The sequence below is a fragment of the Artibeus jamaicensis genome, unplaced genomic scaffold (assembly GCF_021234435.1).
Source record: "Artibeus jamaicensis isolate MK-2021 breed Jamaican fruit bat unplaced genomic scaffold, CSHL_Jam_final contig_519, whole genome shotgun sequence".
Lineage (NCBI taxonomy): Eukaryota > Metazoa > Chordata > Mammalia > Chiroptera > Phyllostomidae > Artibeus > Artibeus jamaicensis.
In genome coordinates, this window is record NW_026521871.1 from 48,371,397 (window position 1) to 48,393,741 (window position 22,345).

Below are 22,345 nucleotides of genomic sequence, written 5' to 3' on the forward strand. Positions count from 1 at the left end.
ATCCTCTGGCCAGTTTTTTTTGCCAGCCGTCATCCCCTGGCAGCAGCCTGCCCAGGCTGCACCCCATTTCCCACACTTGGCTCACACTCCGGGGCTTCTGTGACTCCACATCTGTGCTCTGCAAACCTGGAGGTGCAGGGAGTAACCCCCACCAGCGGGAGCCACTGGGGAGCTGCTCCCCTGTCTGGTCCCCAGGCAGACAACCTCAAGTCCACTTGCTACACTGACCCCCGGGTGAGCCTGGTGGCCCGGGGACCAGCTCAACACTGCACCACAGGACGGACTTGCCCTTCTTCCCCATGCGACTCTTCTGCTTCCTCTCATGTTTCCTGGGATCACTGTCCCAAACAAGCCACCTGCCCACGAGCCCCGACTCAAGCCGTGTTTTCTGCAGTGCCTGAGGCTGAGACTCGTATATCTCCCAGGACACAGCTTATTCTGCTCTGAATTGGACACTTTGCTGGAGGAAGCAACTTTTTTTCCCAGGCACCAGGAAGTGTTGTTATTATTGATTTTGTACTTTTAGAACTAAGATGAAGTCAGGGAAAGGGGAAAAATTGTGTGGGTGTGTGTGCGTGTGTATTTGTTTTATAACTATGCTTTCTTTAGACTCTGTGTCTCTCTAGAGGGTGTCCCTGTCCCCCGGTCCAACAGCAGCTCGTGGAGGGGCCCGAGGGCCTCCGTTCCTGGGGGACCCAGCCCCCACACTGCCTTTTCGGGTTTATTTTCTTTAGAACGTTGACCTCTGCCTTTGTATGTGCAGTTATTCTGAGTCTGATTGCTGGGCTGATAGAGGGCACGTGTAAGGGTTGATGGGCTCCCGTGAGTTTGCTTGCTTGTGTCCTCCAGTTATTTATTTTGAAAGCTATATCCAGAATTTGGAGCTTACGTGGTAAGTACAAGGTGAGGATTGGGTGGCTCTGGCGGCCTTGCACCTGAAAACCAAGTGGGTTTTCGAAGGGGTGGGATGAACACGCACCGTGGTGCCAGGCCACAGGGCGCGGCACAGCTGCGGGTTCCACGACTGGGAGCCTGTAGTTGTTCTGTGACGGCCTCAGGGGTGCACAGCTGTGCTGAGCAGCGAGATTGGCCTCAGCGGTGTGCCGGCTTTCCTTCCTCAGGGAGCCGTTTCTTCCTACTACGTCCAGCGCTACGGATTTTCTCCAGAATGCAAAGTGGTGGCCTTCACTGGGGACAACCCGGGTGAGTACCTGTGGGACTTCACTCTCCAGGCAGCCCGACTCGGTGACTCGGTCCATGCGGGCACTTGAGAATGCCAGCCCGGCCTCTCGGTGAAGCCCTTCCGTGGGGGGACCCCTCCCTCTGGACTGTGGGCTCCACTCCTGAAACCTGACTCCTTGGAGCTGCCCCACCTTGGCCTGCCTGTCCCCGAGAGCCACTGACGTCTGCCTCCCCGCCCCAGAGGAAAGCAGATCAGTGATTGGGGAGGGCAGTCCTACCTGCCCATCCTGGCCCTGCCATTTCTGTTCCAAGCTCAACCTCTCAGCTCCTCAAACCCTGCCTCTAGAACACGGTTTCCAGTCCCTGTGCGTCATTTGACCTACAGATGGGACTGACTGCGCATCCACCCACCGTGTTTTCCTTTCAAAATGAAAATGACATCATCGAGTCTCATTAGGAACATGCACTCGTCCTTACACCCACTCTAACAACTAGAAGAAGGTCAGGGGGAATAATGGGCCTGCTTTTTAACCACATGAGAATCCGGACACATTTGAGTGGCAGTGACAACGAAGCAGCTTTCTGTCCTCCTCCTTGGACTCTGGTTGCAGGCTGACAGCTGAAGCTACCAGGCAGGTAACCCTCAGCCAGTCCCTCTCTGAGTCTGACCTTCAGTTTGCTGTTGCCTTAAATAATACATTATTTGCACCTTCATTAAAATAACAGCAACAATAACAAGCAAACAGATGAACAAAGGCTCATGCTTTTTTTTTATTGCAGAAAAAAATTTCAGTATTGACAAACTAAAGGAAGGATGTAAAAATCATCCCTAACTCAGAGATAACCACAGTTAAAATTCTGATGGCCATCCTTCCAACCTCTTTATGTCCAGCCAACCTGGGCAATGTTTTTGTCCAACATTTTAATGGTTGTGGAGGGTTCAGTTGTGCCGGCATTTATTTTACCGGTGCGCCATGATGGAGGTCAGAGGGCATTCTGGGACCCAGGGCTTGGACACACACTGCTCATTGCACCTCACTGGTCCCCACATTCCTCCTTCCATTCATGCTCCTGATGTTTAGTGAGTAGCTACTACATGACAGGCCTTCTTTCAGGTATCAGTGAACAAGGCAGATAGAGATCGCTGAGTGGGCCGCATAGCCTGCCCCCTGTCATACTGCTGGGGCAGGGGAAGGCCCCTCACTCCTGCCACACCTTTGTCTTTCTCTGCCTCACTTGTCCTGGTGTCTTGACCTGACCCCTCAGTTCTCTGTGCTCCCAGGAAGGCCTGGCAGTGGGCGGGGAGTTTGGGCTGCTTTAGGGAAGAGGTCTTAGCCCAAATCAAAGGCCCTGGCCACAGAGCCTCCACCCTCTGACTGCTGGGGCCACCTTCTGGGACCTCCTGAGCCCTCAGCTCCCCACCGTTCCTGCCTCTACCTTTAGCATGTGGCTTCTGGTGGGAGGTGGGGGCTGCGCTCCCATGGGGGGCGGGGCGATTGCCATGGGCTCTGTGGCTCCCACATTGCTAACCAGAGTCTCCCCGGCCCTTCTTAGCATCGCTGGCAGGCATGAGGCTGGAGGAAGGTGACATTGCGGTAAGGTGACTTCTCACACCCACAGCTGGGCCGGCTCTTCTGCCCCGGGGGCCATTTTCACTGCCTGTCAGAGTGTGCTGGTCCCAAACAGCAGCTGAGTAGGGGAACCCAGGCCCCAGGAGCTTTCCACATCATCTGTCTGAGAGGGTCATTTGCCTTTGCCGAGTCCTCTGCCTGCTTTGGCAGTGCCCAGTCTTGCCAGGCACAGTGGCAGAAGGTTCAGCTGTTGGGCCAGGGGCTGAGAGCTCCCAGACGAGTTAGGAAGACATCACCCTTGCCCTCCTGGGTTCAGTGGGAAAGCCACCTGGGAAGCCAGTCCTCACCGGCACCTTTAGTTTTACGCGGTTGTGCTAAGTGCTAGGAAGTCAATCCTTAGGATCTGCAACAGCCATAACGAGGAAGCTGACCTTGGACTCCTCTGGTACGGGAGGGTCAGAAGAGGTTTCTCCGAGGCGGTGGCAATTCATCTGAGGTCTGAGGAGTGACGTGGTAGGGCCAGGGCACCTCACCTCCGCCCATCTCTCCCCAGGTCAGCCTGGGCACCAGCGACACCCTGTTCCTCTGGCTCCAGGAGCCCACGCCTGCCTTGGAAGGCCACATCTTCTGCAACCCGGTTGACCCCCAGCACTACATGGCACTTCTGTGGTAGGTGGGGCCGGGAGGGAGGAGGTGTGGGCAGGTCGGCCCCTACCCGGAGCACCCGAAGACGTTCCACTGGGCAGGTTCTTGTGGGCAGCCGAGCCCCCCAGGACTCACTGGGTCTTGCTGGCAGCAGAGCTGGTAGGGAAGAACTCAGTACCTGGAGTCCCCAAACCCAGGTTCAAATCCCAACCCCACCACCCACATCCTGTACGGCCTGGGGCAGACACCAGCCATAGCATGTCTGAGCCTCACTTTGCTCATAAAATGAGAATAAGAGCGTTTACTTTGTACTGTTAGGACATGTTTGGCACATGGCACATCTTCAGCAAATGGTGGTGAGGGTGTCCTGCTTCCTGACAGTTCTTATGGAGAGGGTGTGTGTGCTCTGCATCCTGACCACAGGCCTTTGGAGACACCGGAAGCTACTCAGGGAGGTTTCTGACCCTCTCAGCCCCAGGAACCGCTGGAGAATGTGTAGGTCTAGGAAATGTAGCCAGCCCCTCCCTGTTACCCAGGCGGTGCAGTGTGCAGAAACCCAAGTTCCCTGACCCTCCCTGGGCTCCTTTGTGTTTACAAGGCAGCCTGCTCTGTAAACAGCCCAAGACCAGTGTGTTTCCCAATGATTTCCGAGACATGAGCTGGCCCTCATACCTGAAGGAGAACCTCAGATCCCTGCCCTGCAGGGGCTGGGGCTTGGGGTCCAGCCGGACCCGCAGCCCCTCTACGTGGTGGCATGTGGGCCCAGTCAGCGAGCACTGGGACCCTCCCTTAGGCTCCTGTGCACTTCTGCAGCTTTAAAAATGGCTCCCTCATGAGAGAGAAGATCCGAGATGAGTCGGCTGCCTGTTCCTGGAGCGAGTTCTCTAAGGCGCTGCAGTCCACGGAGATGGGGAATAGTGGAAACTTGGGTAAGCTGTTTGGTGATGCCTGGGCCCGTGATGGGGCAGCAGCTGCCTGGGAGAGAAAGGGCCTGGTGCCCCATCAGTTGTGGGGAGAGGAGGGCCAGAGAGAAGCCCAGGAGAGCCATGACTGTCTATGCTTCTGCTCCATGGGCCTTAAAGCTGGTGTGAGGCCCTGTGTTCTGAGCGTGGCAGGGCTGGAAGCTGCTCTTGGTGGCCTCTCCGTGCCCTGTGTCTTCTGTCCCCCTCGAAGCCCCTGGTGACAGCATCAGAAATGGCAGCCACAGCGCCTCCTCTACCCTGGTGCATCCCTGTACACAGCCATCTACTGCAGACACAGGGTCCTGTTAGGAGAAGTGCCCAGCGTTTACAGCAGGCCTCTGGGCGGGGAGGGCATGTGCCTCGCTTGGTGCAACTATTGGTTGTGGGAATGGCACCAGGTGTTAAACTGGTAGAGGCAGAATGGACCTGGGTTCAGTGACCTTGGTTCATCAGCCTTAGTACTTGAGTTCTGGCTAAGAAAGAATTCAGAGCCAAGACTCAGACTATAAGGGAAAGTCTATTTAGAAACTCACAAACCCCCTGGCAATGGGGAAGGACACACCCAATTGGTGATGTTGCTCTTATATCAGTCAGGGGCAAAGCAGTTGTACAGTCCTCAGTTCATCCTGGCTTGTTGCCTGCATTGGTGGCCAGAGCTGGTTCATGCTCGAGGCACATAAAAAAAAGAAAAAGAAACTCACAGAGGTAGAAGAAATGGCTGTAGAAGAAGTAGGCTCAGGAAACAAGTTCCAGAGGCAAAAAAAAAGGGCCCCTGGGAACCTAGGAGAGAGAAAGGCAAAGGTAATGGGTCTGGGGTGGGGGGAAGGGGGGAGGGAAAGGCATGGGCGTACTCCCCAAGGGGAGAGCACACGGGGTCCTCCGTCCTGAGGGCTTTTAAGGGTGGGGATTTTAGGGGCCGCCCCAGGGGAAGATCTCCATAGAGTATTCATCAGCTTTTCAGGTGTGTCCTTTCAGGGTCGTGGTCTTCAGTGATGGATCGGCACCAGGGCAGGGGGTCGTGAGTCAGTGCAGCTGGTCCTCAGGTCAGCCTTGGCCTCGCTTGTCTGCTTTTGCTACTTCTCCGAGCCTGGAGCTGGAGCGCAGCTGAGGCCTAGACATATTTGGTGCAGGTCAGAACTCCACTGTCCTGGGGGCTTAATGTTAAAGGCTACTCTCCGGCTGCCTGTTCTGGTTCCCCTCCAAGGGGTCTAACCTGCAATAGGAAGAGCCAGGGTTTCTAAACTGCATGACCAGCAGTATTTCTGTGGGTAGAAAGGTTACCCTGGGGGCAAGGTCCTTGTTTTCCGTGGTTTGGCTCTGGGACTTTCTGCCCTGGTGACCCTCTGGACCCGGCCCATCGTACTTGCTCTGCTCACATTTGTCTAACCACCTGCCACAAAACCATGCAGGTATTTCAGGGCTGGTGGGGCAGCTGCCCCTGGCCTGGTTGCCCGGGGAGCATAGGAGGGGCTAAGAAAAGCTAGGCCTTTCCAGTTGCCTTCTGCCCTGCTAGAGGGAAGGAAGTGTGGGTATTCGTGACATCATTGGGTGAATGAGTGGGGCCCAAGAGACAGGGATGTGGGGTCATCGCACCTTTACCCTTTTCTAAGTCCTGAACAACCCACCTTTTGTTTTTGGCCACTGACAGCTAGTCTCTTCCTGGTCCATTTCAGGCTTTTATTTTGACGTAATGGAGATCACCCCCGAAATGATCGGCCGCCACAGGTTCAGCGCAGAAAACCGTGAGGTACGTGTGAGACTGGTCTGGAATCTGGAAGTACATCGACTCCACTGCTGAGTGTTAAGTTTAACAGCTACCTATCAAATTTTGCCACCTTTAGGGGCTTCATTCATTCACTCACTCATCAGTAAAGCACATTTTCGATGTGCCGGGGTGCATGCTTGATGCCGGGGAGTCAGCGGGACTTAAAATTCGAGCCCTTCTCCCAGACAGGGGCGCAGAACACCTCAGGGGTCTCCCTTGAGCTGACGAGCTCACACCGACAACTACAGGGCGTCACAGCACCCGATTCCTTGCCCGGATTAATCCCATACCTACCAAAAACTCACAGATCTCAAGACCATGAATTTCTTCCTCTTCAAAAGAGACTCTGGGGTTAGGGGTGGGAGGGAGCACTCACATTTATTGAGCTTTGTTTTCTTCCAGTCACTCACCTGGTTGTTTGGGGTTTTGCTGTTGTTTTTGTTAATGTCCTTCTTTGATCCTCGCCTGAGGACATGATTATTGATTTTAGAGAGGGGGAAGGGGGGGGGAGAGAGGGGAAGAGAAACATGGAGCAGTTGCCTCTTGTACACACCCTGACCGAGGATCAAACTTGCAACCTAGGCACGGATCCCAACAAGGAATAGAACCAGTGATCTTTCAATTTATGAGATGACGCTCCAACCCACTGAGCCACGCTGGCCAGGGCCTGGTGGTTTTCTTTCTTTTTCTCATTTACCTCTCAGAGGAACTCTGTGAGACAGGTGTTGCCAACTCCTTTACAGATGCAGAAATTGAGACTCAGAGAAGCTAGATAGCGCAGCCAAGTCACAAGGACCTAGGTGGAGGAGGGGCTCAAACCTGGTCTCCTCTGGCCCCAAAGCCACTGGTTTATTTCCCCCTCCACGCTGTGGCCTCCCAGGAGAGATCCGGTCCTTACTCACTGCTTCGAATGGACTTGTCTGCGGGTCAGCCACCAGGGTCAGCACCACGTTGTGGGTTGGACCTCGGGGGTGTGTCTGACCCAAACGAGTGTCTGAGAGCCTCCGTCCGTCAGTGTCTCTGAAGCTGGCGTTGGATCACAGGGCTGATGGTGGCGTCACCTATTAGATTGTAAATAGAAGTGTGGGGCTTCCTTCGCGTCTTCTGATGGAGGGTCCGTTTGGGTTCTATTTTCACAGAGAGTAGATATGCCTGTTCTCTTTTGTGTGAATCTGTCTGGGTTTGTTAAGGGAGAAGGTGGTTTTCTTCATTCATTCCATCAACAGGTGCATGATTGGTACCAGGCGTTGGGGACACAGAAGAGAATGAGGTACCCGTGGTACCCACTCCATGGCGCCCATCATCTAGGAAGGCACAAAAATATATATGAGTACAGTGTGCATTGTGGCTAGGAAGGACAAGGACAAGGTGCCATGTGAGAAAGCAGGGGCGAGCTAGATGGGGTGACCAGGTGTGGCCTCTCTGAGGAGGTGGCCTTGAGGTGGGCAGACGTTCAGGCAGAGGGAGCAGTTGGAGGCTCTGAAAGTAGGTGCGTTGGGTTGGGGTAGCTCGGGGGGAAAAGGGCGGGAGCGTCCATCTGTCGCTGGTCTCAGGGGCTAGAGATAGGGGCCAGGCCAGAGAGTGCCCACCAGCATCGGCCTGAGGGCGCCCCACAGCAGTGGGTTCACAGTAAAAGCTCCTGGCTCTCACTTAGTGTCCACTACGTGGACCAGGGTCTGTTGTCTACTGTGGTCATTATAACAGCCTTCAAACACAGGTGCTGCCCTGGCCGGGTGGCTGTGTTGCTTGGAGCATCATCTCATACGCCGAAGGGTTGTGGGTTCTATTCCTGGTCAGGGCACAAACCTGGGTTGCAGGTTCACTCCCTGGTCGGAGGGCATGTATGGGAGGCAACTGATCGTTGTTTCTCTCTCTCGTTGATGTTTCTCTCTCTCTAAGATCTATGAGCCTGTCCTTGGGTGAGGATGAAAAAATGACAGGTACCACTGTTATCTCAGTTTTGTTGAGAAAGAACTCAAGGCTCAGCAAGACGTACATCACTTATTCCGGGCCACAGAGCTAGTGGCAGGGGCAGGACAGGAACCCTTGGTGGCCTGAGCTCTCTGGTGCTCTGACTCCCCAAAGTGGGACTCCTGTGAGGCTGCAAGCACATGTGTGTGAGTTGCGTGTGTGTGTGTGTGTGAGCGTATGTGAAAGGCAGTTGGTGGTTCAGGAGCCCAGCTATACACAGGCTCCACTGGAGGCCTGAGCCGTGAGTTCTGAATCTGGGTTTTTGTTTGTTTTTTAATTAAATTATTTATTTATTTTTAGAGAGAGAAGAAGGGAGGGAGAAAGAGAGGGAGAGGAACAGTGATCTGAGAGAGAAATATCTATTGGTTGCTTCTCACACGACCCCAACCAGGGACCTGGCCCACAACCCAGACATGTTCCCTGACTGGGAATCGAACCTGTGACCTTTCAGTTTGAGGGACGATGCGGAACCCACTGAGCCACAGCAGCCAGGGCTGGGTTATTGTTTAAGATGGTAACATGCACACGTGAATAGATAATGAAAGTCCTTCACTCTATGCTCACTTTCCCTTGGAGACAGGTCTCAGCGTTTCCCAAGGACGTGGAGGTCCGAGCACTGATTGAAGGGCAGTTCCTGGCCAAGAGGATCCACGCCGAGGGCCTGGGCTATCGAGTCAGTAAGTGAGCTGCTGGCGGGCTGCGTTCCGAGCTGAGGGGTCAGGGTCCCGCTCACACTGAGGTGCGTGAAACCCTTGGGGCCTTCAGGCACTGCCTGGCGGGCACTGTCTGTCCAGGCTCCATTGTGGGGCCTCACAAAGGAGAGCCAGGGAGCCTGGCCCCTGCTGGTGGCTGAAAGTGAGTTGACCCGCAGTTGTGAGCAGGCTGTGCCTGCTTCTCCGCTCTGTCCTCAGTGACCTGGTCCTCTGGCCAGGAGCTGTAGGGCTTGGAGATCTTCCTGTGAGGTTAAGCTCCAGCCTGCAAACTGGATGTCTCAAGCTCTGGACCCTGAGGACAGGGCCATGCAGGTGGGAAAGGTCTAGGCTGGGGCCATGACTGAACCTTGGCCTCTGTCTTGCCTGTCCAGGCCCCATCTGCCCAGGAGGCGGAGTACTGGGCATTCCAGTTTGGGCAGGGGAGAGTGGGGATGTACAGTTTGGAATGGAGGGGCAGAACCAGGGCAGGGGAGGCACATGTGGGAGAAAGAGATTTCTAAGAACTCCAGCTAGGGAAGGGGCCGCTTTTGGAGGTGAGTGAGTTCCCACACCAATATGGCGTTGCTGTGCTCTGGGGTTCTGCAAGGTAACCAGGTTTCTAAGATGCGTCTGCCCTCTCAACAGCCTCTGTTGTCACTGGAGAGGGTAGAAAACTCCTGAAGCCTCTTTGCTTCATGGCCTCTTCGCTTCATGGCCTCTTCATGGTACTTTTATGGGCAATCTAAGTTCTATGTAGTGTATGTGTTATGTTTTTGAACCCACCAAATGAAAGGATATTCTAAAAATAAGCTTCAGGAAAACCATCTGAAAACCTGTTAGGCAGTACCTACTAAAGCTACAAGCTCACCTCTTGGCAAATGTGTGTTCAAAATGTGTACGCATGTTCCCCAGAGATGTACAGGAGACCATTCCTTGTGGCTCTGTGCTTGGTAGCGCCACACAGAAACAACCCGACACCCATCAATAGCAGACAGGTTAAGTGCATGGTGGGTATTCATACAACGTGATACTGCACAGAAACCAAAATGAACCAGCTTCAGCTACATGCAACAGAATCGGTGCCTCTCACACAGTGGAGCTCTGAGCAGAAGCCAAGCACCAAGTACATAGGGCAGGATTCCATGTACATCAAAATCAAAAACAGACCAAACTGTTTGCTGTTGGCAGAAGTCAGGATAGTTAGCAGTTACCTTTCAGGAGAGGGGCACCAGAGAGTCTCTGGGGTGCTGGTGACGTGCTGCTTCCTGGGATGTGCGGGTGTTTCATTTGTGAAGATTTGTCAGGCTCCCAGCTTATGATGTGTATGTAGATTTTTCAGGGTGTGTGTGTGTGCAATAAAAATGCTAAGTGCAGTCACATGCTGCAAAATGATGTTTCGGTCAACAACAGAGCACATATAGGACAGTGGACTTGCAGGGTTAAAATGGAGCTGAAAATTTCTAACACCCAGTGACATCATAGCTGTCATAACATTGTAGCACAGTGCATCACTCACGTGTTCATGGTGATGCCAGTGTAAACAGACCTACTGCACTGCCAGTTGTATAAAAGTACCGTACCTTTTCTGCGTTGAGCTATGTTTAGATACATGTATACTCCCCATTGTGTTTCAGCTGCTCACAGTGTTCAGTACATAACACGCTGTATGGTAGGGTTGTAGGCCAGGAGCGGAAGCCTAGGTGTGCAGTAGGCTAGACCGTGCAGGTGTGTGAGGTGCACTCTGTGGTGTTCGCATAACAAAATCACCTACTAGTGCATTTCTCAGAATGTTTACCCTTGCAAAGCCATGCATGCTTGTAAATAAATGAGCATTTATAAACACACTCATTACTCTCCACCCTTCCACTCAAACTGTAAAAAGAAATTCCCCAAATCTCTCCAAGACCTCAAAGTTCTCAGAGAAATGCAGTCAGGTAAGCAGGGTGGGGATGGTGCTGAGGTTGGCAGCCACTGCCTGGCAGGAAGGGTCCCCTGGCTGTCAGGAGGGGGCAGGTGGGGGCTGGGGGCTGCCCTCTCAGCTCAGTGTGCAGGGAGAGGCAGTGAGGACAGAGAGGCCTTCCTGGGCTCCTTAGGGGTCGTGTAGTCTTGTCGTCATTCCCAGCCTCCATCGTGGTTCCTGTGCAACACGGTGTACAGTTCCTTCTCCTCCTAGCAAGCTTAATCAAACCTGTCTTGCCAGCTCCTCTGGGTTCCGCTCAAACCAGATCATGTCACATGCTGGGAACCACAGGGGGCCGCACTCAGAAGAGGCATCATTTTCCCGGTTGCTGTGTGGACTGACCTGCGTGGGGTTTGTTCCGGATTGGTCATAGTCTTGTTATAATAGTGTTTAAGGAGAATAAAGAGGCACTTAAAGTGAGAGTGGTGATCATGATGACAATAGCTGCTGACCTGTATTAAGCACCTGCTGTGTGCCCGGCCTGGTTTTAAGCACAACAGTGCTCTGAGATAGATGCTGGTATTACTCTCACTTCCCAAAGTAGGACACCGAGTGTTAAGTCACTTGCTCGAAGCTGAACCAAGCTTCTGGCTCTGGACTCTGGCAACATCTGCTTTATTCAAGAACAATCACTCTGTTGATGTTCAGACACCATCAGACACACACCCGTCCATGCTGGGCTAATGTCGTGGTCCCTTCGCAGCTCGTTTCCATGTATGTTTCCTTTTGTTTAGGTTGATTTGTAAAAGCAATAAAACCTTGTCTTATCAAGTGTGGAAAATAAAGGAAACTACTTAGAATTCCATCCCCTCTTCCAACCACTTGCACCACCTGCAAGTTCTTCCAGTCTCCTGTAGGCGGTTATTTTTATATAGCGATAGTCCTATTTCCTTTGTACATACAAACCCTGGAATTTCTGAAAAGCCTGCTTCCTGGTGCTTTACCTCACTTGCAGTTGACCCTCCCCACAGTGAGGCATGGAGGCTGTTTCTGATTTTCCTGCATGGAATCACGCTGGAACATCTTCCCTGTCCTAGGTTGTTTCTTTAGGGGACTGTCCTCCCTTCCCCTGTCCCAGCCCAGATGCTTCCTTCACGGCCGAGAGTGGAGATGAGGCAGGCTGAGCGGGAAAGCAGGGCCTTAAAACATTTATTTGTTTTTAAATAGGCGTGTAATACACAAATGTGCTTCCATTGTAAAGGTGTCAGGCAGTGCAGAAGCCCATGGCGCTGAATACTGTGAGAATGCGGAGTTCCCTGCGTTCCCACCCTGCCCCAGCTTCCCAGCACCCCACCCAGCAGCAGTCCCTGGGGAGAGCCGGTCCATGGAAGGACCAGCTCTGCCTCTTGGGCTTTGCTGGGCTCCAGTCTGCCCCACCTTCCCAGGTGCAGTTGCTAGATGTCGGGCAGGTCTCTCTCTGTTCTGGCCAAGTTTCTCTGCCTCTGGAGACTTATTATTCCACTACTCTCTACTACCCTGAAGAGCCAGCACTTAAGGGCTCATCTCATCCCAGAATTTAATTTACTTAGACTCTGCATTTACAATGTTTTGATAGCTTTAATAAGAGTATGTTTTTGTTTATATTTTCAGAGTTCTCTGATTGTAACATGATACAAGTAATGTTCTTTCTTGCCTATCTCCCTTTTAACTGGAAGTGGAACTGTGTGTCTTTTGTTAGATAGGCAACCTTATTAAACTTTTATTAGTTTGTCTATTTTTTAAGTGATTTTATTTATTCTTAGAGAGAGTGGAAGGGATGGAGAAAGATGGAGAGAAACATCTATGTGTGAGAAAAACACACATAGGTTCCCTCACATGCCCCCAACTGGGGACCTGGGCCACATCCCAGACATGTGCCCTGATCAGAAATCGAACTGGTGACCTTCAGTTCATAGGCTGGCACTCAGTCCAATGAGCCACACCAGCCAGGGCAGTTTGCCTATTTTTAATTTTTTTAGATGGCCTATTGTCCACAGATAATGGTAGTTTCATCTTTCTTTCAGTCCATCTGTATTTTATTTGTTTTTCTTATCTTATAGCATTGCTTAGAATAGCTAGTACTATGTAGTAGTGTATTGGATGGTATGAATCTTCTCATACTAGTTCTCTGTTGCTGTATGACAAATTATCCCAAAACTTGGCAGCCTAAAAAACAAATGAACACTTACACCTTACATGGTTTCTGTGGGTTGAGAATTCAGGGTTAGCATAGCTCGGTGGTTCTGACTGAGGTCTCCTCTGAGGCTGCGCTCAGCATGCCCCCATGTCTGGGGCTGGAGTCATCTAACTGCTTGACTAACGAAGGCTGCAGGGTCTGCTTCTGAGGCAGCTGTTGGCAGGAGGCGTCAGATCCTCGCCACATAGGCCTCCTTACAATGTGAGTGTCTCCAAGACATGGTAGTTCACGGCCCTTGGAAAGAGTGATCCGAGAGACGGTGGTCTGCAGCAGGGCAGGAAGGAAGCCTCAGTGTCCTTCATGACCTGGCCTTGGCATCCACACTCCAGCGCTTATACCGCAGCTTATGGTCACACAAGTCAGCCCCATTCAGTGTAAGAGGGGACTGCGTGAAGGTGTGAACATCAGGAGGCAGGGGCCATTCAGGGACATTTTTTGGATCTGACAGGCACACCAGCCTTAAAGGGAATGCTTCTGACTGATCCTGTTAAGAGTGATGTGTGTTGTAAATTTTGGATATACGCCTTCATCAATTTAAGTAAGGTGCCTTCTACCCCGGTCTCATTGACTTTGTTTTTTAATAATTAAAAAAGAAATGAAGACACTAAGAAGTGGGTGGGACAGCAGCCTCACTAGCAAATTACATGCGACAAGCCTTCGGGGACAGAACTGGCTTTGGGTCTCTCTGCTCCTGTCCTTTGAGAACAGCAAGAAGCCCTGGGCCCACAGAAGCCCTTTGTGGCCAAGGGACTCTGGAGAACAGCCTTTCTGCCTTGGAAATTGTCATAGCGATTCCTCTTTTCCTTTTTCCTTGCAGTGCCCAGAACAAAGATTCTGGCCACAGGAGGGGCATCTCACAACAGAGACATATTACAAGTAAGTGCTGGCAGGCCCTCTTCCATGTCTGTTGCCTCTAAGAGCTGGACACTCAGCAGCAGAACTGCCCCTGCTCCCACTGCTCCTCCCAGGAAGCCAGCTCTGTTGCCTGACCCCTCACACTGTAAGGAGGTCATCCTAGACTCAGGTGGAATCCGCTGCCCATAGAACTCCACTCTCTGGTATCAGCACTGGCCTCTGTCATCACATGGAAAGTGCCTGTCCCACATGTCATACCTGACATTGCGTGCCAGTGGTCTCGCCTTCCTAAAAGTTTCTCCCTTCTAATTTAAAGAGCTCTGATTTCCCCAGCCATGTCTCTAACCATACAGTTGCCAGACTGTGTCATTGTCTTCATGGTTTTCCATTATGCTAGAAATATGTGACCAAAATTGAAATCAACCTGCAGATGTCTGGCAATTGGGCTGTTACATCTTGAGGCTATCAGGGTCCTGTTGGGACACTGAGTATTTTTTGGATGTAGCCTGAGGCTGCCTTAGCTGTTTGAATAGCTGCATGAGCTCTTGACTTGTATGTAATACTCCTGTCTGAGCACAGATTCTCTAGAAGCAGAGTTTGAAATGGACAGTGTAAGTGATGTGTTGAGAGAGTTCTCCAGGGAGAAAGGGAGTGAGGGATACTGGTGGAGCAGGGGAAGAGCTGCAAGCGAGGATGTGTTTTGGCTGGAGTCGACCTCAGCTCCGTCCTGTGGGGAGACCTGGAACATGAACTCTGCCACAGACTTGTGACCACCTTGGGGTAAGGGGGCCAGCTGGCCAACCTGGAAAGGGGTGAAAATAACCTCCTGTGGGAGGCAACCCCTGTTCAGATGAGAGTTCTTTAAGGGAGGGGCAGCTGTGAGCCATTAGCAGCTCATACTCATAGCATGTGGGGTGGGGTGCACACCGGTCCAGTCAGGGGGTCCCGAGGGGGCGTCAGCTCCTCTTAGTACATGTCCTGCATTCTAAACATATGGGATTTATTTGGGAGACCTAAATGGAATGCTTTATCTTTATCCCTATAAAACATGCCCTTGTTAGTTGGGTTTGGGCTTGTTAATATTAGTTTGCTATCCAGCTGTCTCCACCTTGACCGTTTGCTAAGCCTACTTCCTAAGTCTTCCTCCTTGTCACTGATAACATGTTGAAGCAGTGCAGGGACAACCTGGAGAGCTGGGCCTCCACTAGAGACTTCCCGCCAGTCATCCTAACCCTTTTGTCACCAGGGTGCATGGCCACGAACATCCTTGACTATAGTAGCTTTATTATATAACAGGAGGTCTGAAGGTCATGGCCAGTGTTGGTTCCATGGTTCAACAGTGTCAGGGCTCTGGGTCACACTCCCTGAAGTTCTCCAGATCAGCAATGGACAGTGGGAACCTCCTGGGAGGCACCAGGAGATGGTGAGGGAAGAGGGCTGGGATAACGTGCGCCAGAGTGCCCATGTTCCCTCTGAGGACAGACTCACCACAGTCAGGACCTCTGTCCTTTCCAGGTGCTCTCGGATGTGTTTGGCGCCCCAGTATATGTCACCGACACTGCCAACTCGGCCTGCGTGGGCTCTGCTTACCGGGCTTTCCATGGTAGGTTGGTGGGTGGGGGAGGATGCCTCCGGGAGAGATTGGGGCACTGGCTGAGACGAGGAGGGTGGAAAGGGGTGATTGGAAGGTACCCAGTCTTTAGGGACATTGGGGTCTTCAGGGACACAGGGCAGTGGGCTGCAGCTTCCCTTTTCTCCCTCCCAGCAGGCGAGAACCACCTCAATTTTTGTTCCTTTATTCTGTACGTAACCTGGCCCTAACGGAGTGAGACCTGGTCAGCAACAGGCTCAGCACAGGGACATTGGGAAAGACAGAGGGCATGCTGAGGGCACACGGGCTTCGGTGTGGACAGCAGGTGGGCAGGAGACGTGGGTGAAGGCCAGAGCCATCTTGTCAGCAAGAGCAGGAAGTTGAGACAATGATGGAGGCTTCAGAGCCGAGCACTTCAGGACCCTGGACAGCGGCCCAGCCCCCTCGGCTCCCTGGAGGCCTCCCTGAAACTCTGGAAGCTCTCTCCACCTAGGAAAGTTCTGGGCCGCAGGGCAGCACATGCCCACAGGGTGTTTTTACTTCCATTTGGCCAATTTGCTCCGCCCTCTGCCTGCTCGGGGGATGCTCCTCTGGCTGCCCACGTGCCATAGGGGCTTCGTTTTGTTTTTTCCCTCTAGAGGTTCCGTTCTTCACACATTTGCTCTCGACTTTTTGATGTGCCTTTTAATGCTTATATTTTCTACCAGCATTGACAGCTAATTCGGGACCATATCCTTCTCTTATTACCTTTTTTTTATTCCCCTCCGTCCACACCCCACCTCACACCACTTTCTATCACTTTCTGTATCATATCATTGAGCAATTTATGTGCAGATTGTCATGCTTTTAGTTAAAATCATATCATATCATATTGGGTTTTATTTGCATTTACCTCTGAGTTTTTCTTTTTCTTTTCTTTTTTTAACTCACGGAAACTTTTTTCCCCCTCTCTCCTTTGTGTCTATGCTGGTTTTCTTTCAATCTACCACCTAAATACATTTTTTTGAGGAGGACATTCAGTAGGTGATCATTTTCTGAGGGCTCCCATGTCCAGCAAGGGCTGACTCTGTCCTCCCCAAGAATGTGACCTTGGCTGGGCAGAGGATTCTAAGTTCAGAATTACTACCCTTCAGAACTGTGAAAACACTTCCAAAATCGTCCAGCCTCCATGTTGCCCAGGAGAAGCTAAAGCAGGAGCGGAACTCCTCTGTAGGGAAGGGCCCCTCTGTTCAGGTGCATCGAGTTGCTTTTTCATTTTTCCTTTTCTGTGCCTAGTTAGTTGCCAACGGTTCCCTGAGGTGCTGCCCTACTCTGCCCCGCCCTCCCCAAACCAAAGCCTGAGCTAAGTCCTTGCACACTGAGGCGTCTCAGCCGCTTTGTTCAGAGACCTGCTCTCCCCAGCTGGGTCCAGGGGTGAATTTCACACGTAGCCAGTCTATGTCTGAGTGGAAAGGGAGCCAGGCCTTTGGATTGGTCTCACCCCTGGCCGCCCCACCACTCATCCCATTCACCCGCCCACACAGCTCCAAGCTGGGATGCTCCGGGTCTCTGATAAAAAACTGGACCTTGCCCTGGCTGGTGTGGCTCAGTGGGTTGGGTATCATACTGCAGACCAAAGGGTCACCAGTTCAATTCCCAGTCAGGGCACATGCCTGGGTTGTGGGCCAGGTAGTGGGGAGCATGTGGGAGGCAGCCGATTGATGTTTCTCTCACACATTCATATTTCTCTCCCTCTCTTTCTCCCTTCCTTCCCATCTCTCTGAACATAAATAAATACAATCTTAAAAAAACAAAAACAACAAAACTAGGCCTCACCTCTTCAGTGGGCATTCCTTCGCTCCTGGTGACGTGTTTCCCTGTCAGTCCGATGCTACGCCTTAAATTGCCTAGAAATTCTTCACTATTTCTTGCCCACCTGTGGTAACCTTTCCTCTTTTCCAGCCCTGCCACTCTTTTTGGGGGTGAGTATATATCGAGTGCCTCCTGTATGCAGGTAGTACGTGAGGTACCAGGGCTCTTGTGGAGACCCAGTTTCTGGCCTCACCGAGCCAGGCAGGGGCCTTCAACATGCCCATGGCCGGGAACTGTGAGGGGTTCTCTGAGGGACGTGGACGGTGCAGTGAGCCATGGGGCAGGCGAAGGGAGAGCTGAGGAATGAGAGGGAGGAGGGAGGACAGGCGGGCGGCTTTGCTCTTCTGTTAGATGCCGGGGCTCAGCCATGGTTCTCGTTATCAGTGAGCAAGACAAACGAGGCCCTGCTCCAGAAGGCTGCACTTGAAGTTCTTTTTTCCCTCTCTTTTGTAAAATGGTTGTATTGAGGCATGATTGTGTGACATAAGAATCACCCGATTTTAAGCAGACAATTCAGTGATTTTTTAATGAATTTACTGCGTGGTGCGACCATCACCATAACGCAGTTTTAGAACGTGTTATCACCCCCAGAGATAAAATGCTATTTCCAATTAATGTCCTTATTTGCAACATACACTGACGCGAAATGAGTTGTCCCTTCTAGGCCTTGCAGCTGGGACAGATGTGCCCTTTTCTGAGGTTGTGAAGTCAGCCCCAAGCCCCAGATTAGCTGCTACCCCACGCCCAGGAGCTCCTCAGGTGAGAGACCATCAGAATTTGCTCATTGCATTTGCACTGTGAAAACCAACTGGGTTCCTTTTTCCCAGGAGGTAAGTTTCTTTTTCACCTGCATTCGAGTTGATGTGCCTTTTGCCTGGCAATCAATGTCAATATTTATCTCTTAAAAAAAAAGTTGATGTGCTCCATGAAACAGAAATCCTGCTTTTTAAAAAAAAATTGTCAAGAAACCAGAGCCAAGGAAGCCAGGTTGTCAGCTGAGATTCACAGATACAGCTGCTATTGCAGCCCCAGGGGTCAGATAAGTCACTGGGCACGGCTTCAGCCGCCCCAGGGCAGGCCCTTCCACTTCACCAGTTCCCGAAGCCACTGAAAGACTCATCTAAGCACAAGGCATGCTGGGTATCCAGCACTTAGATCTGAAGTCTGGATCCAAGACAGCTGTGCAGTCCCTCGGGGCAGGCAATTCCTGGGAGGCAGTCCCACTGTTGTAGATCTGCTTCCCCAGAAAGCAGACTCCGAGATGTCTTGAGATGTCGATTATGGAGGCATAAGGTTTATGGGGGCGTGCTCTTGGGATCCAGTCTGCAGACTGGGCAGAGGGAGGAGCTGAGTGGCAGGGCAGTCTCTGTGGGGCCCTCAGCCATCCCCACAGGGGCTTCCAAAGCTGGGATGACCCTTTAGAGTTTTACCCAGCCGGGGTGCAGGGCCCCACCCCAGGATGGGGCAAGGCTATTGGCTGAGGACTAGGATAGGTTCTCCATTCCTGAAGGGCAGTCTGGGTGGTATGCACAGCGTCCACCGCAGCCCTGTTCTCTTTGCAGAAGGTTTTTGCAGCTCAGGAGCTGGGGTGGCACAGACAGAGGGCCTTGCCCTTCACCGTGGTGCAGCAGGCAGCCTGAGCCTCATGCTCGCCCCAGTTGTCCTTGGCCCTGAAATGCCCTGGGGCGATGTGCAGTGGGCCCAGGTAGCCACTGTGCACATACTATGTCTGTGTTACAATGGAGGGACCCTGATCTCAAAAAACCCCAAATTTATAAAGGAGCAGCAAGCAAAGCTGCCCAACCTTGGTCCCCAAAGGAGACACTATCTTTATTATCCCAGTCAGCAAAAAAAAAAAAAAAAAAAAAAAGTTCCTTCTGCCCCCAGAGGGCGACACTACAAACATCCTTGAAAAGATGCTCAGGAACAAAAGCTGTCACCAGACACAGACACACCACAGAGTTGTTCCTAGCATATCTTGGAAGCAGAAGCTCATGCTTTCCTGGCGACGGGGAAACCCAATACATGGGTGCCCCCAGGTATTGTTATTTGCTGCTGTGTGCCCTTGCATTTAAGACCCAGCTCAATGCAGTGGAAAGATCCTACCTTGAGATAAAGGGCCTTTGGGTTCTGCACTCCTTCTGCCTCTCTCTCACTACCTGGCCTTCACCTAACCTTGAGCAGCACTTCTTATCTCTGAGCCTCTGTGTCTTCATCTGTGAGTTGGGGACATCTCTCCTGGCTACGTTTAACCTGCCAGTTGTGAGACTCAACGAACATCCTTGACTATAGTAGCTTTCTTATATAACAGGAGGTCTGAAGGTCATGGCCAGTGTTGGTTCTGGGTTCAACAGTGTCAGGGCTCTGGGTCACGCTCCCTGAAGTTCTCCAGATCAGCAATGGACAGACAGTGGGAACCTTCTGGGAGCCACATAGATCATTTCAAATTTTCTAGTCGTTTCATTAAAAAAAAAAAGAAACATATACTTTTCATAATATTTTGTTTAATCCAGTATATCTGAAATATTGTCATTTCAACATGTCATCATTAAGAAAAAGTGTTAATGTGATATTTCGCTTCCCTTTTGTCTGGAGCTTTTGAAATCCAGTGTGCACTCGGAACACTGGTTACATGTCAGGTTCTCAGAGGCACTTGTGGCTACTGTATTGGATCCTGCAGCCCTAGGCATGTTTCAGATGGTTGCTGGGTGTCCCCCCCACAACTGCATTCATGGGGCAGAAAGTCTTTCCCCACTCACTTACTAAGACATACTGGTCTGTCCCCTTCAGTTCCCCAACAGACTGCTGCTGGGTCATACAGTCAGCCTTGGTTGTAAGAAAGACCAGGTTAGGGTCTGGCTCTTTCATCCTGTCTACAAGGAGGCCAGCAAGGAAGAAGGTATTTGGGGAGGCAAGCAGCTGCACCTGCCTCGTTACAGGCAGCAAATCCTCAGGGTGTGTGTGCACTGCCACCCTCCTTGGCTTGCCCATGACCTGTCACTACTAGTTCTCTGAACTCTTTACCACGAAACCCAAGGGTAACCTCAGAATCCTGAACACCAGGTTGCAAGCAGGGAGAAGTCTATGATTGTTGGCGTAAGTGACCTGTTTGAGAACTAGATTGTAAATTCCTCGAGAGCAGGGTGACGTCCTGTTCCTCTCTGTGGCACTTCCAGCAGTGCTGTGCTCAAGTGGAAATTCCGAACAGCAACAGTGTCTTCTCTCTGGTCTCAGCAGAATGTTGCAGTTTCTGCCTTGGAGAGGAAATCAAGGCCTCCTTACTCTCTCCACATTCATAGACAGAGCTGCTCTAGCTGCTCCAAGAGTAGGTCCTTATTGCACAATCAGTTACTAAAGTACTTCACTTTGGAGTTCATTAAGCCATGTCAACAAGGAGTGGGATTGGTGTGAACCAGTGGTGTTTGTGAGTCCCGAGGAAATCCGGGTCCTTTAGTCCTAAGACAACACCTGCTCACCTAAAGTGCACCAGCATTTCTCAGGCAAGGCTCATAGAGCCACAGGAAAAAAAGCTTTAAAACAAATGAATGGAGGATAAAGATGTGGGGTTGCATTTCCTTGTGGTCCTTTTTCCCTTGTTGATTTTTTTTATTTGAGTTTACTAGACAGCACACTCTCTATATAACTTTGTAGCCCACTTTAAAACTTCCACATGACCCCATAAGTATTCACATTCTTAAAAATGCACTCACACATTATTTTTAATAACTGCGTAACAGCCTCTCTGGCTAATGAACCATACTTACCTTGAGCATTTTCTGGGTCTTAGAAGTTGCTTCTCATTTTTTCAATTATTATAAGTCAGTGTATGTGGGTAAAGGGTCAACAAACCCTTTTTCTATTCTGTTAACTTTGTGGCTCGGTTTCCTTTGCAATTTAATAAAATGGAATGTCAACAGTGTTACCAGGTAACACCACTTATGTAAAAGGGCTTTGACTGGGAAATTGCATCTGGTGCCGGGAAACCATTAATACCTGTTGGGAAGTCATACTCGGGGCTTCCCTGAGTGCAGGGACTTCTCCCGGGCATGCGTCCCAGAAGAGACACCCCTGTGGGACATGTGGCTTCAGAGCCAGGGTGGTTCTCGCCCCCCATTCAGTATGGATTTCATCTCCTTGCACCTGAGCTGTAACCTGGGGGGCAAGGAAGGGAGAAGGCAGGGGGGCAAAGAGACCCTTTTCTGGACACCTGTGGGAGCTGCTGGGTGGCCCACTCTATGGTGTCCCATCGAAGAGGAGTGCCTGCAGCCTCCATGCCCACAGGTATGTCTCCAGGATATCCTCTGGAGACCCGTGGTGGTCTTATGAGTCTGAATGTTTTGTGGTGCCTAAGAAGACCAGCTTTGGTGGGCTCGGCACCCTACATTTAGGGCTATTTCCTTAGGAAAGCTTTGCAGAAGTAGAATCACTGGGTCAAAGGCTATGGGCATGTTCAAGCTCCTTAGTACCGGTGTAAAGTCAAGTTGATTCCCAAAACAGTTGCACCAGCAACTTCCACCAGTTGTGCAATAAGACAGCCTTGTCCACGTCTCTTCACCAGATTTGTTTTTCTTCATTGGATAGAACTGATAACAAAAATTGGCTTCTTGTCATAATTTGCATTTTTAAAAAATCTTAAACTATAGGTTTGAGAAGTAGTAGCATTTCTCTTTTTTCCTGAGTTGATGCTTCCTTTCTATTGCCCAGCAAAAAATTTAATTGTGAGTAAGTGGGACAAAAAGATTTCAAACTGCAAGTTGCAGAGGGATGGAAGCAGCCCTACCCCTCCCTGTTCTCAACTGCCCTTTCTGCCCGTGCAGGTCTATGCTGCCCTCCTCCCAAGGTATGCCCAGCTCGAGCGGAGAATCCTGTCCCAGTCCCGCGGGCTCCTGGAGTGAGTTCTGCAGGCCCAGGAGGCCCGCTGACCCTGCCTGCCCAGACTTGCTGATCCCTCGTGGAGATGAGGCCCTGGACAGCGGGGGATCCTCTGCCCTGTTCTGGGAACCTGCCGCCTGATTCCGAGGCCCTCCAGCCTGTCCTGGATTCCCTGGAAGTCTGACTTAGCACATCTTCCTGAGCATAAATGGGCCACTTGTGTCCCTGTGTCCTTGTGCTTGGGACAGGGAA

General features: G+C 51.4%; 1 protein-coding gene and 1 pseudogene across 4 annotated transcripts in view; both read left to right on the forward strand.

Annotated features, from left to right (window-relative positions):
* Window positions 1–22,345, forward strand: part of XYLB (xylulokinase) — a 37,785-nt gene extending 15,440 nt beyond the window's left edge. For 2 of the 4 annotated variants that reach the window (XM_037148209.2, XM_053669236.1), the window contains exons 10-19: window positions 1,122–1,203; window positions 2,737–2,777; window positions 3,307–3,422; window positions 4,212–4,327; window positions 6,034–6,107; window positions 8,677–8,773; window positions 13,742–13,800; window positions 15,295–15,382; window positions 17,886–17,980; window positions 22,039–22,345. In XM_037148209.2, the coding sequence (XP_037004104.2) occupies window positions 1,122–1,203; window positions 2,737–2,777; window positions 3,307–3,422; window positions 4,212–4,327; window positions 6,034–6,107; window positions 8,677–8,773; window positions 13,742–13,800; window positions 15,295–15,382; window positions 17,886–17,980; window positions 22,039–22,116 (846 nt within the window). In that variant the 3' untranslated portion in view covers window positions 22,117–22,345. The remainder of the gene's footprint in view (window positions 1–1,121; window positions 1,204–2,736; window positions 2,778–3,306; window positions 3,423–4,211; window positions 4,328–6,033; window positions 6,108–8,676; window positions 8,774–13,741; window positions 13,801–15,294; window positions 15,383–17,885; window positions 17,981–22,038) is intronic. The other 2 variants (XM_053669234.1, XM_053669235.1) reach the window with 2 other exon arrangements.
* LOC128628052 (uncharacterized) lies at window positions 4,896–5,040 on the forward strand (annotated as a pseudogene).